Genomic DNA, 15,285 nt, shown 5'->3' with positions numbered 1-15,285 from the left:
TTTGAGTTCTCTCTGGTCCCCCAGCACCCATGGGGAGGCAGTCATAGAATAGAATACATGTAATAGTCACTTCTGGGAGTCAATGTTTCTGGGACACCCTAAAACTGAAACAGATATTTCCTAAACATTAGGGGGATTAAAAAAAGCCCAAAGCATGGCTGGGAGGGCGCTGATCATTGGTGGAATCGAAGTATTATTCTCTTGTGCAGCTGGGAATCTCCTTGAGCCTTGGGGTTCAGGGAGAGTACAACCTTATTTCCTGAATATCTGCAGCTTTAGAGCAGGGGTTGGTAAAGTTGGCTGTAGACCCAATCTATCCTGCCACCTGTTTTTGTAGATAAAGTTTTATTGAAACAAAATCCCAGTCATTCATTTATATGCTGTCGATGGGTGTGTCTGCACTACAAGGCAGGGGTTGCGAGAGATTGTGAGAGGTTGTGACAGACAGTATGGCCCACAAAGCCAAAAATATTTATACTCTGGCCCTTTACAGAAACTTTGCTAATTTCTATCATAGGAATAAGGGTGGCAGCACCCTAAGGACCCATGCCTCCATGGACAGACTTTCAAATGTCCTTTCCTCTCACACCTGCTTTTCCTTCTCTTCAGCATTCTTGCTCCTGGTGCACTGTGGCCTCTCCTAATCTGTGTTTCTCCTGTCCTCAGCCTGTCATCAGCCTGCCCCATCTCATCAGGCAGGTCCTGTCCAGGGATCAAGTAGGTGGACAGATAGAACATCCTGCCTGACTTGTTCCCCACAAAGTCTCAGCAGGAATGGACGTGCCCAACACTGGGAGGGAAGCTGGGCAGAGTAGAGAATTGTTGCCTAACAACAGGGCAACCTCCCTCTCCAGAATTTCTGTGCAGAAATGCAGGAGCAGACAACTCAACCTCCAAAAGAGGGGGCCCCACAGACGTAGGTCTGATCATACAGACCCAGATTACAGGCAACAACCTGGTGTGCTGGCCAAGGAATTTTCCACAAAGATGATCAACTATTGCGCCTAGTCACCCTGAGCATGTTCCAACAGTCCCGTCTGTTTCTGTCTGTTGAAACAAAGACTCACTTAGAGGTCAAAAAATGGTAACAGACAGGCTCTTGCTGACAGGAAACTCAAAAGTTTGTTTTTGTGCTCAATTGCTACAATATTGTCAACCAGCTACCATGGAGTTTCTTTTTCTTGCTTCTCCATATATTTCTTAGTTTCTATCTCTTGTCATGAGTTGTTCCAAGTCTTACTTTATCTGTGACTTATTGTATTTACCCTTTTTTGGGAAGTAGACATTGTACACAGGTGACCTCCAATATAATCTCTGTGATGGTGGAAACATCCTATATTCTGCACCATCCTATATGGTAGCTTCCAGCCATCTGTGGCTAGTGAGCACTTAAAATGTGGCTAGTGCAACTGAGCAACTGAGTTTTTAAATTTAATTTAATTTTATTAATGTAAAGTTAAACAGCCACACAGGGCAAGTGGCAACCACATTGAACAGCACCAGATACACCAATCACCAAGTGACATTTTGGGGGGAACCACTATAGAGTCATGGAGTGGTCTTGATTAAGAGATTGGTATTGGGTAGGAAGTAGCAGAAGAAACATAACTGGACAGTGAGCCCCATGAGAAGCCACTGAGGAAGCCCAAAGAGAAAGAGAATTACACATCAGCAGCCAGAGTAGGCAAGTCTACGGACACAGAACTTTTGAACTTTGGGTCCCAAGTTGGATGGCTAGGTCCTGGCAGGGTTCCCAGGCTCAGAATGAAAACAGCAGGGGCAACTGAAGACCCTATAACCAGGCTCATTCTCAGTGTTGAGGCCCAAGAAGTCAGCCCAGATGCCCTGTTATCCTGCTGAGTCCTAGACCTCCCTGGGTAACTGAGCTGATGAAGACAGAAAGACAAACCATGAAGAGGCTCTTTTCCTTGGAGCTGCCTCCATACTTTCCACAATCTCCTTGCATTGCAACCCAGGTATGCACCAGACACCATGCTCCATAAAGCCTGGGAAAGAACTTTCTGGAACTCCAAGTCTTTCTCTTTAAGAAAGCAGCAGCCCTCCTTGTCTCAAACTGTTTCCTTGAGATTCTGAGTCTTACCCCTGGAGGTTGGGACCGAAGGACTTCGGCTGCCCCCTCCTCACTCAGACTCAGCTGCAGCCATATTGGGTGGGTGTGGAGAAGCCGGTCCAAAATGCTGAGTCTGTTGGAGAGGCTGTCATAGCCAGAGTCCCAGGGACAAGTCTTCACATCCTTTTCTTCAGAATAGCCATCGTCCTTGTGTCTTACCATGCTAGGAGAAAGAGAATTGGCAGGTGTCAAATGGCTGCTGCCCTGTTTCTCTGCCAAGGAGACCATTGTGCAGTCTCTAGGCTATGCCTGTCGCAGCACATACCCCATCTTTTCATCTCCACCTCACGTGTCTTCCTTCCAGCCTGAAAGCTTTCTGAGGGCAGATGCCATATTAGCTTTCACTCCGTATCTACAGTATTAAACAGAATACTCAACAGATCCAACAGACCTTCTATTTCTAACACAGTTTTCAAAAGCTTCTAAACATCCTGAATGCTGTTGGGTCTGTCTTCTGGCATAAACCATTTCACAATTTGAGCACAGAACCCTCAATGCTAAATTTCATATGGTAGCATGAGGTCCTAAAGCCCCAAAAGATTTATCATAAGCACAAGCATGACATGCTCTAAAAGCACAGACAAAAATGGGGTGCCTGGGCAGCTCAGTTGATTAAGCATCCAACTTTGGTTCAGATCATGATCTCATGGTTTGTGAGTTTGAGTCCCTCATTGGGCTCTGTGCTGACACCTTGGAGCCTGGAGCCTGCTTTGAATTCTGTGTCTCCCTCTCTCTCTGCCCCTCCCCTGTTTGTGCGCTCTCTCTCTCTCTCCCTTTCTCTCTCTCAAAAATAAATAAACATTAAAAAAATTTAAAAGCAAAGATAAAACATTCACACTCACTCATGCACTCTCATTTTCCACCCGAATGAATTGGATTTCATTTCTTTTCACACATCTAGGCATTTTTATTACTAATATTATTTGTAATAAAACTTCACAGTTGACGAATGCTGTGCTATTCATAAAATTATTCATACTAACATTATTCATAATTGCCATAAAGTGGAAATGGACCAAATTTCCATCAACTAATGAATGGAGAAATAAAATGTGGTATATCCATACAATGGAACTTTATTCAGCCATAATATTCATTCTTTTTTATGAATGGAGTACTGATCCGCGCTCCAAAATGGAATGAACTGTGAAGACTTCATGCTAAGTGAAAGAAGCTAGACACAAATACGGTACGATTCCATTTATACAAAATATCTAGACTAGACAAAAATAGAGAAACGGAAAGATTAGTGTTGCCTGGGATTGGGGGCAGGGATGGGATGGGTAGTGATTGCTAATAGGTATGGAGTTTCTTTTTGAAGTAAAGAAAATGGTCTGGACCAAGATGTATGGATGACTGTACAACTTTGTGAATATGCTGAAAACCACCAAATTATACACTTTAAAGTATGATATGTGAATGAAATCTCAATAAAAAGATGTCATATTGATTTCCATAGTTGCCTTGAGCCCCAACACTAATCCTGTGACTGAGTGTTTAATCCCCATGTTATGAATGAGAAAACAGAGGCCCATCCAAGAAAGTATTGGGCTGTCCAGAGTTATAAACTGCCATGAAATGGCAGAGCCAGAAATTCAAGAGGTCTGGTGTTCCTCCAACTTTGCAGGTAACAAGTAAGATCATGAACACAGGAGAGCTTTATCTATGTGGTTTCTACTGTCTGCCATCCCTTTACAAAAATTCTCTCATTTCCTGTAAAACAGCCCCAAAAGGCAGGTACCAGGAATCCAGTGTTTTTAAATAAAGGGGACAGGGAAGCCCAGACAGCTTGAGTAACTTGTACAAGGCAAGGATATGCCTCTGAGAGTGAGAAGGTAGAAATTCCAATCCAAGGGTGCTTGGCTCTGGGCTCTCTTTCCCTCTATCACGCCCTGCCTCTCAATGAGCTGGTCATCAACACCAGTCTAGGAGTGGCCAGTGGAAAATATCAGAGCTGATCACTCACATTTTAAGGGCCAAATTCAGGTTGGGGTTCAAATGGTCTTCAAACATCTAAACCCCAAGAAACCTAAATGTGTGGCCTGAATGAAGTCTTCAACATTGCGAATGATGGAGATAAAGCCACATTGTAGGCAAGAGTGAAAAAATGTGCTTTTTTGGGCATACCACTCCTAAGAGGCAGGATTGAATATAGAAGAAGCCAACCTAAGGCAGTCATTTTGGGGTGAGCAGGCTCAGTAACATACCCACAAGGACAGCATGTGGGCTGGCCAGAGACTGCCATCTTAATGTCTTCTCTGCACATTCTTGACTTTGTACAGATCTAAAGAATATCATACTTCCATTCAAGATTTACATTTTGTTTCCCCAGAAAGTTTTCCTATACCTTTGCTACAACTTTCCAGATGGGAGAGTATGGGCCAAAAAAGAGCAATTTCCCATTCTGCAAATGCCATTTCAGGGCCTCCAGGTATTTTGAAGTGAATCTTTGCAGCTATAAGAACACCCTCTTCAAAATGAAGCTGGTGTTAAAATTCCTTTCACATGAGGTAAATGAGGCCACTTTAGAGCAGAGATTCTCAACGCTGGCTGAATATTAAAATCGCCTGGGGAGCTTCAACATGTTTTGATGGCCAGACTGCACCCCAGATCAAATAAATCAGACCTTTTGGGGTAGAACCCAGGAATCACAATTTAAAAAAATTCCTCAGGCAAACCCAACTTGCAGGCAAGTTTACAACCACGGCATTGGATTGGCACTGGAGCCTAAGAGAGAAATCTCCTAGGGTTTGTAAAGCTACAGATTCCTGGTTCCAGCCCCAGAGGGTCTGATTCTGTAGCTTGGGGGCTGGAGCTCTGCATTTCTAACAAGTTCCAGGAGACACTGATGCTGCAGTCTGAGGAACACTTGCTTGAGACCTAAGAGCAAAATGTGCACTTGAACCCAGATCCAATTAGGTGGGGTGGGTTTTTGGGGGAGGGGGGACTGGGGTTTGGAGGAGGGTGGTAACATGCCACTGAAAGAATTCTCCAATCCCAAATAAACCCTACATCCCTGCCATCTCGGGTTGGCAATATTTTACCAAGAGCAAATTTCTACAGTCTCTAGCACGGCAATCCTAACGCTCACATGTGCTGTGAGTAAATATGTTGGTGCTTCTATCTTCCTTAGAAGAGCACATCCTGTGATACCTCAGCTGTTCAAGAAGCTAGAGTCTTTGTTTTGACAACCAACCTCAGCCTAAAAATCTAGGGCCCAGTCAGGAAGACAGTGAATAAGATTCATGGGGCTTCATAAAGGAGCAACCATTAATTAGATCTTGTCTTTGCCTATGACTAAGCTAACACTTTTCTTTAACAGCCTTTTGAGATTTATAGTATATTATTATAAAACAGGTTGAAAGAGGGGCGCCTGGGTGGCTCAGTTGGTTAAGTGTCCAACCCCTGATTTCATCTTACGGTTCATGGGTTCAAGCCCCACGTTGGGTTCTACATTGACAGCACAGAGCCTGCTTGGAATGTTCTCTTTGTCCCTCCCCTGCTCTCTTTCTCTCTCAAAATAAAAATAAGTAAACTTAAAAAAATAAGAGAGATTAAAAGAAAGAAAGAAAAAAAGACATTAGCTTTTATCAGAGACAACATTTAGGGAAGAACTAATGTGGGAAATGTTGAATCTGCACTGCACGCTGTTGGTGTCCTGCCCAGTCCCCCTTTACAAGACCAGGTACCCATGTCCCTGCTGCCATGAGCACTGGCTGCTGAAAGCTCACAGCTTTCTCCCTTCTTCTGGGCATACCCAGAAAGTCACTTCCTCCTCAGGGAGAGACGCTCTGCTAATGACATGCTGATGCAGGTCATAGAGGAATGGCCTTCTTGCCTGTAGGCGGGACAACTCTGGGGTTGCTATTCATGTTGCAGAACTCCCTGTGGGATCAGGCTGAGGCTAGACTCCAGCTACCCCCATATCTTTGCCTGGTTTCCTGCTCGTCCCAGACTGCACCCCTCACTCCTTCACAGGCTGCTCCTGAAACCCTGTCTCAATAAATCACAACACAAGAATCTGCATCTCAGGCTCTGCTTTTAGGGAATTCAGTCTGAAACAGAAACTGAAGATATGAATAGAAACTACTGATTCCTAAAACAGATGTCTGCCTGCATGTATCAGGGGTGGGGGTAGGGGTAAGGGGTGGGTGGGGAGGTGGCAAAGAATGAGCGGTTTATAAAAGATAAACCAGTATGATATAATCCAGGAGATTCTCATATGGCATGGTCACGGTGGGATGGCCAGCAAACAAGACCCATCTCCTCTTTTGAGCTTTGTCTTTCTAATCTGCAAGTGGTAAATAACCTCTCCATCACAGTATAGGTATAAAACTGATGCTAACATCAGTAAGTGAAAGATTATTAGGGGACAGAACATTCACAGTCCTAAAATATCACCCCACAGATTACTTATCATGAAGAGGAAAGGTACTCTGACAATAGAGAAATCTGGGAGACACTATCTTTAAAAAAAATTTTTTTTTAACTTTTATTTATTTTTTGAGACACACAGAGAGACAGAGCATGAGCTGGGGAGGGGCAGAGAGAGAGGGAGTCACAGAATCTGATGCAGGCTCCAGGCTCTGAGTTGTTAGCACAGAGCCTGATGTGGGGCTCAAATTCACGGACCACAAGATCATGACCTGAGCCGAAGTTGGACGCTTAACCGACTGAGTCACCCAGGCACCCCTGGGAGACACCACCTTAATCAAGTGATCAGCATGAACACCTCCAACAATGAGACACCTGACATCATGTGCCTCAGATGTGATACTCTGAGAAGGTACAGTACCCCCTGGGTCATCTCCCTGCCCCCAAATGTGTTCAGAATCTACACAAGAGAAAACTATCAGACAAATCCAAAGTCAGGGACTTTCTTCAAAACCACTGGCCTAAACTCCTCAAAATATCAATGTCACAAAAAAATCTTTTTAAAGACTGTGGGATTATTATAAATAAAAGGAGGATAAAGGGACATGATAACTATTGAGTACACAGAATTGATCACATATGGCATCAATAAAAAACAGCTATAAAGAACAACTGGAGATATTTGAATAAGGGTATATAACAGATAATATTGTATTAATGTCTAATTTCCTGACTGTGGTAATTTTATTTATGTAGGAAAATGGTCTTGCTCTTAAGAGATGCAAACTGCAGAATTTAGGGTCAAAGCATGAAAATTTTGGAAAGTAAGTGTCAAATGGTCAGCACCCCATTCCCCTCCAAAAAAGGGGGGGATATAGAAATAAGGAAATTGTGGCAAAATTTCAATAATTGGTGCATTCAGGTGAACAATACTATTCTTGCCTATAATGTTTGAAATTTCTCAAAATAATAGATTAGGGAAAATATCTACCATCTCCCTGGGATTTTGAGTATAAAATTCATGTATTCAACTGTTACTACTATTTCCAAGCATCTAGGCTTGCTTTCACGGGGAGAGAGATCTCAGGTATGGATTCAGTGAGACCCACAGCCACGTGTGAAAATACTGGGCAAACCCCAGAATGCCCCACAAACGTAAGGTGCCTCTGAGAGCAGAGAACAAACTCTGGGAAACTCCTATACTATATCTGCCCTCAATCCAACTGACTGGGACCTCATGGTTCTGAAGCAGCCCAGTGGATATTACACCCACTTGGGAGACAGGACTCTCCAGCACTAGCTACATTGTGGTCACACCCAATTTAAAGCTCTTCTGAGTGTGGGATGAGAGTGCCTTTCTACTTGGCTGTATTCCCTTCATTCCCAGGGCCAAGTGTTAGTAACCTAGACAGGAGCAAGAATAAATGACTCCAGAAAGCACATTCTAATGTAGGACAGGCAGAAAGACACTACGTGTAGTTTTATTAAGTTGCACAGATCTCAGATTCACCTAAGGGAAACCAATAATTTGCAGCAGAATTTCCAAATGATGTCCTTTCCTGTCTCAATCCAGAACTCCAGAGGGTGGCATAACCTATCAATGCAGCTTCTAATGACCAGGCTCCCAACCATCACATAGGAGGTGTGTTTACTTTGACTTTACAGTCCAGTCTCTTTTCAAGTAAATGACATAGAGAACAAAGCAATATATAAAGTACATAAGATTTTGATGTAGGTTGTCTCTGTGGAAAAAAATACTGGTGCAGTAAATATAGTCAACAACTTTCTATACATAAGAATCCTAATTCAGCTGTTGAATAGCAAAAATGAAGCCTAAAGGGACTAGGTACGAGGCATAATGTCAAGTTATTACTATCAACAAGGTGGTACATTCCATTTGACTAGAGGGTCTCAGCACAGGTGCAGTGTCCTCCTGGATGGCTCTGTCCTCAGGATATGGGGACAAAACAAGTATACACAAAAACCAAAAAGCTGGGGTGCCTGGGTGGCTCAGTTGTTTAAGCATCCGACTTCAGCTCAGGTCATGATCTTACAGTTTGTGAGTTCGAGCCCCGCATCAGGCTCTGTGCTGACAGCTCAGAGCCTGGAGCCTGCTTCGGATTCTGTGTCTCATTCTCTCTCTGCCCGTCCCCAACTTGTGCTCTGTCTCTCAAAGATAAATAAAAATGTAAAAAAAAAAAGAAAAGCCAAACCCCCTCTGTGTGCGTTGAAAACACACCTTCATTAAGCTAAACAATTATATTTTTGAAATGGACAATTTACATCAACATCTGTTGTAAGCTATCCTTGATTATTTTTTAAAGACAAAAGCTGTTACAATTAAATACTTAAAAATGTGCTATGAATTTTTCTTTCTAAAGCAGACCGGTAGATCATAATTCAACTAAAAAGGGGATGGCTTTAGTGAATTAACAACTTCTAAAAACATCTCATAGAATCAATGGCAAGTCCTCTAGAATTAAGTAAAGCAGGCAGTGACTCTAATCGAGCAAGGCTCTCATACACCACTTCTTATGGTTCTCTCTGGCTCCCTTCCGCATTTTTGCATGTGTGAGAATGTATGCCTCTGCACAAACACTGTCCCGTCTGCCATGGAATTTGGTACGGGTGAGATCTACCTGCGTGGAAAAGCCACTCTTATATTTTGTCTAGGTACTCTGTTTTGCTTCCACTTACAGAATTAATGGGCCCTGTAAACTGGGACATCTGGAGGCATTAGATGACCAAGTCAGCAGGAGAGGTTGAAGGAAGGACTATCAGGACCTTCTAAAATACAGCTTGGCCTTTGGCTTTTGCCTGCTTCTTCTCTACTCCCCAATTCCTGGACCCAGATTCCACCCCTGGTCTCCTATATCAGGCTTTACAAAGGTATGGAAGGTGATTCTCTCTTGGCAGGGGACTCACTGCTTGCTTCCATGCCAATCCTGGTCATGCACTTAGAGCTAAGTAACCCACAAGGGCCACCTCAGGTTTGGATCTGAAGTGGTGAGTGGCAGGCTCCATCCAGGTCTTACCTGGATTTCCAGCAAAGTGCTCCCTGATAACTCAAACTTTAGGAAGACTCAATGCTCTTTCTGAAGCCTGAGCTTTGGTGGACATTCCCAGCTTTTAAGAAAACTAATAGTTTTTCCTTGTTTACATGATGTCTAATAAACAGTCATAGAATGAATCATGACAAGTCGATGGACTTAATTATAATAACAGGATGCTGATCCCATCAATAAAACACAAGAAAATGAAAATAAACAGCAAAAGCAGAGCCTTGGCTTCCAAAGATGCTTTTGTCCAGGACTTAATTATGGCTTAAGAGTCATACTGCCTGTTTCCCTAACAAAGAGCTGTAGTCCTGCTACAAAGCAAAGAACTCAAAAACAAAACAAAACCATACTTGATGGGATAGTGTAGATTAATTCTGATACTTTATAAATTCTCTATGGCTTATTAAAATTGACAACATTTCCCAAAGAATGTTGGGTATACCAAGGCAGTCCATGGAGGCATAATTTTGAATGCCCGGTTCTTATTTTAATAGCTACATCTAGGGGCGCCTGGGTGGCGCAGTCAGTTAGGCGTCCGACTTCAGCCAGGTCACGATCTCGCGGTCCGTGAGTTCGAGCCCCGCGTCAGGCTCTGGGCTGATGGCTCAGAGCCTGGAGCCTGTTTCCGATTCTGTGTCTCCCTCTCTCTCTGCCCCTCCCCCGTTCATGCTCTGTCTCTCTCTGTCCCAAAAATAAATAAACGTTGAAAAAAAAAATAGCTACATCTATTTAGTGTAGTTCCCAATTATGGCAGAGATATTAAGTTTACTTTTTTCCCCCCAATTCTTCTTATTGTGGTAAAATATACACAGCATAAAATTCACCATCTTAACCATTTTTAAATGTACAGTTCAATGGTGTTATGTAAATCCATATTGTACAACCATCACTACCATCCATCTCCAGAACTCTTTTCCTCTTGCAAAACTGAAATCTATCCCTAGTATAAAGTAACTCCCCTGACCCTGGGAAACCACCATTCTACTTTCTGTCTCTATGATTTTGGCTCCTCTAAGTACCTTACGTAAGTGGAATCATACACTATTTGTCTTTTCATGACTGGCTTACTAAGTTTACTTTTTAAAATATATGTAAAAGATCAGTAAATTTAAAGAAAAAGTGTTAGGTAAATCAAGAATAGGCAAGATGGTGCAAGAATAAGAGAAAAAAAAATGTGGCCGCAGCAGGTGGGATTTGGGCTGAGACAATATGGACTAAAACATAAGGATATTTCCCCCATATTAATGTTTATACACCTTGCTCTTGGACTCAAGGGAAAATATGATCCCCAAAAAAGCATCTATTTGCCATTACTCAGCTCTCTCCTTGCCTGGGATCAAGCTACTCTGGAGTGCCCATTGGACACTGGCTCCAACCCCCATGTCAAAACCAAGGTCACATCCTGTCCCTTCCCCTACATCCTGCAGCTGCAAGTAATCTTTCAGCACACTCAATTCCTTAGCCCACTGTGTATGCATCTCTGGGGCACTTAGCCCATTTGACTCTGCATTATACTTATTTCTCTTACTAGCCTAGCTCTACCCCAGGCAGGCATTGACCTCATGCCTGCTGTACGCATGATGGGGGATTGGGTAGGAGGTCATCTGCAAACAACATGTCTAATCCTTGTGAGTGAGGAAGAGGAAAAGCTCAGTGGGCAACAAGAAACATCATAGACACTGGGGTCTCTCCATTAGCTTCTTTCTGGGTCCTCCATGTGTAACCTCTGATCCAGGCCTTTCCTCAGCCAGGCCCAACAATAGAATCTGGCTGCTTAGCTCCAGTTTAGGAGACAAAAGGTTCTTGTCTCTGTGTTTATCAGGAAATGGGTGGCAAAAATCACCACAGCTACCAAGATCCCTCTGGCCTTTGGCCATCTTAAGGCCTGGGTAAGAAAAGGAAGCAGCCCAAATTCTTCCAGAACAACAAATCCAAAGTGTTAGCAGCTCCTTCCTCACTGCTCATGAATTTCCTTCATTGGACAGCCCCTCCAACCTCCCACCAGCTGGCAAGGGGTGGGCTTTGGATATAAAAGCCAACACTGAGTTTTAGCTGACACCCACTGATGCAGGGCATTAGTGATACATGCTCCATTCAAGGTTCTCAAATACAGAAAGCCTTATTCCAACATGGGGAATGAGATTTAATTCCAACAAAAGAGGTTGACATGTACTAGCTGTTTGAGCACAGCTCAACAGATGGTCCCTGGCAGGTCCTCGTGGCTGGAATGTTCTCCATCGACCATTAGGGCCTAGTCCCAACCTGGACTCTGGTGCTTGCCATCCTCCACTTACAGATAGGAAAAAGAAAGGATGAAAAGCTTCTGCTCTTGACATTTCTGTATTGGCCTTTCCGTGTGTATGCTGTCTCTCAAGGGTCCTCCCTTCCTCATTCTGCCCATGTGAAGACTTCAGCCTTAACAAAGCCTCTTAACATGATGTTGCTTCAATGGGCCTCAATGGCAAGAAATGTGCAACCCGGGGCATGGCACTGCCCAAAGGCTCAGGCTTCTAGCTACATGAGGCCAATGCAGGAATCATCTGAAGAATCAAGGACCATGGGGGCACCTGGGTGGCTCAGGTGGTAGAGCATCTGACTCTTGGTTATGGCTTAGATCATGATTTCATGCTCGTGAGATCAAGCCCCACACTCTGAGTGTGGAACCTGCTTGGGATTCTCTCTCTCCCTCTCTCTCTCTCTGCTCCTCCCCCTGCTTGTGCTCTCTCTCTCTCTCTCTCTCTTTCTCTCTCTCTCAAAATAAATAAATAAACATTAAAAAAAAAAGAGTTAAGGACCAGACTGAAGTCAGAGTCCTGCATCTACATGGTCTTTCTCTTGGAGCATTAGATCCTTGTGTATATATCAAAAGGGAAGCAAATACACCCCAAAAGCCACACCATGGCCAACATGCCAAGCTTGGTGGGAACTGAATCAAGGGCTTCCTTAATCTTTGGTGAAGAGAAGTGAGGAGTCTGTCATCAATGGTTTCTGAAAATATATTAGTAGAAGAGGCCTCTTATGTGGAGAGACAGAAAAAACAATTGCTTGTACTAAAAAGATCCATCTGATAAAACTTGTTGGCACAGGAACCAATTTCCGTTATACACACAGATACACACACACATATATATATACACACACATACATATACACACACATACACACACACATATATACACACACAACCCACATAGAGCAAATGAAAAATTCCCAGAAAAATCTATTTCCAAAATACCTAGTAGTTGATGTCCAATGATATCTTACTTTCAATCATTTGAAATCTAAAATATTTCTTTAGAGTCTGTGAAGCTGAATTAAACCCCTCCTCTGTAATATTTAAATCTGGAGAGAAAGGGAGGTTCAAATTGATTCTGGTTCCACACAGGGCCCTGGCTAACCTCTCAGTTGATAGAAAAATTGCCAGGGGAGCTGAGGAAATTTTACCCACCATTCAAGATGGTAAAAGTATGGGGGAGGCCTGGAGGAAGGGATATTCCTGTAAGGATCACTGTGTGTTTACCTGAGTCCAAGGGGTATTAGAGACTGTCTAGCTTAGCTCCCCACTTGAGGGAAAACACTAGAAACTGATAGAACTGGGTCCAGCTCTCTGAATCATGCCATCTCCCTAAGCATACAAGTTGATATTTTAATTCCTCGAGTCCTCTTTTTGTCCCCTAAAACTCCAAAAGGAAAAAGGCTAATATATTTTGGGTTCTGGGTTTTGTTCCCTCACACGAAGAAGGGCTGCTGCTCTCTGAGTGAGGGGGCCTGAGCTTCCTCAAAAGGATTTCTAAAAGCACATCCACAGAGGATTTTTGTGAAAAACTTCCAGGGCCTTCGGTGATTTTTCCACTCTATCTACTGAGGACTAGGAGGAAAGAATGAACAAGGCAGAAACGGGAACAAAAACACACATCTGCCTCCAGGAAGGAGGAGGGATTGCCATTTTCATAGAGGAGAAAGATCTGGTGACTTCTGTGGCCTACGAACTTCCTGTCATTGAGTCTCCAACTAGAGATGAAAAGGGCAGATATGGAGACAATACTGGCAGGGGCCTTTATTGAGTCCTGTAAAACTTAGAAACAGAAACAAAGAAACTGTTGTCCTGTCTGCTCTTGGAGTTGAAAACAGGAGAAGGAGCCAGGCGGGCTCTAAGTCTTGGCCCACTGACCTTTGACCCTGAGCAGTAGCATGCACGAGTCTTCACAGAAAGGCAAGCATTTCACGGATTTGCTGTTCTTAGTGTTTAAGTGCTTTTGGTTACACTAGTGCTATTTCATGGACTAAATCACAACTGCATTGTGACTAATAAGATATTTTGTGGTCGAATCAACTATTACCAATGTAATAGTGAGGCAAGGTCTGTAAAGGGTAAAGCATATCTAACTCTAGAGTATGCTGTTGATAAAATTATGTGCCCAAGGGTACCGTGGATTGGGAAGCCAGCCACTAAATTGGAAGGCACTGTCCCTCAACAAAAATGGAATCAATATCTAGGACACACTGTGCATTTTCAGGATGATCAGAAACCCCTTGTAAGTCTGTGAAAATCATACATGATCTGCCATTTAAATGCACAGAAAAACATTGGAGGGATACATACCAAGGAAAAGAAATACACTAGTCAACAAACAATCAAAACCAGTTCTATCTCTAGGAGTGGGTTCATGGTAATATTTTTATATTTTTCATTGTGTTTTTTTCCACAACGTACATCAAAAAAATAACTCTTACATGTTTTTTTTTTAAAAACCTTCCTCAATATAATAGATATCACCAGTGTAAACAGACTAAACAGCTGTTTGGGGAATTTCTGATCTGGAGGCTTAGCTAATTTTTTAAGGTTAATGTGGGAGCTCATCTTTCCTAAAACCACATCCTACCTGGAGTTACCTGCTTCCTCCTTCAGGTCCTGGAACATCTAGTATACTCCACTATTATATTCTCATTCCATTATATGATACTCGTTTATAATTCGTGCTCCTTGCAGGCTCTACTGTCCATGTATTTCAAATAAATAAATTATTTCAATAATAAATTTCAAGAAATTGTCTTGAAGTTGGACTTAAGTGTTGCTACACCGATAACAGTACAAGTAAAGAGTTGGTCAATCCTCATAGAATTCCTTGAAACCATATTCCAAAGACCTGGAAGTGGCTTCAAATCAAGAAATAGTTTAAGGGATTAGCAGAGGAAATGAATCAAGCTAGTCATAGCAGAATGTCTTCAATGGGCATGATAGGAAAATGTCTTACTGCAAAAACTGTTATCACTATGTGATCTCCTCTAACTATGAACAAAGCCATGACCCCAAAGCACTCCACCTGGCCTGCCTCCACTGAAGGAAAGAGTAGCTATGTCTATGGTATCACTTGGGAGTTTCAGATGAAAGGATTCTTGACTTTCAGAATGCAATCTAAACTCAAGTCAAAGAGCTTCTCTTTCCTATCTCCCATCAGATATTCTTAATGCTTATTTATTTTTAAGAGAGAGACTGAGCGTGAGTGGGAGAGGGGCAGAGAGAGAGGGACACACCGAATCCGAAGCAGGCTCCAGGCTCTGAGCTGTCAACACAGAGCCCAACATAGGGCTTGAACTCACAAACCATGAGATCATGACCTGAGCCAAAGTTAGATGCTCAACTGACTAAGCCACCTAGGCACCCCTGCCATCAGATATTCTTTAAGAATGTGAAAGGTAGGGGCACCTGGGTAGATCAGT

General features: G+C 43.0%; 1 protein-coding gene across 5 annotated transcripts in view; it reads right to left on the bottom strand.

Moving 5' to 3' along the window:
* The window catches only part of RIN2 (Ras and Rab interactor 2), a 226,817-nt gene that overhangs the window by 41,967 nt on the left and 169,565 nt on the right, over positions 1–15,285 (bottom strand). For 4 of the 5 annotated variants that reach the window (XM_030310181.1, XM_030310182.1, XM_030310183.1 and 1 more), the window contains one exon: positions 2,102–2,294. The exons of the other annotated variant lie outside the window; for it this stretch is intronic. In XM_030310181.1, the coding sequence (XP_030166041.1) occupies positions 2,102–2,294 (193 nt within the window). The remainder of the gene's footprint in view (positions 1–2,101; positions 2,295–15,285) is intronic. 5 annotated transcript variants of the gene reach the window in all.

Source organism: Lynx canadensis, chromosome A3 (genome assembly GCF_007474595.2).
Source record: "Lynx canadensis isolate LIC74 chromosome A3, mLynCan4.pri.v2, whole genome shotgun sequence".
NCBI lineage: Eukaryota > Metazoa > Chordata > Mammalia > Carnivora > Felidae > Lynx > Lynx canadensis.
The sequence above is the reverse complement of the archived record's forward strand: the minus strand, read 5'-3'. Positions and strand labels throughout refer to the sequence as shown.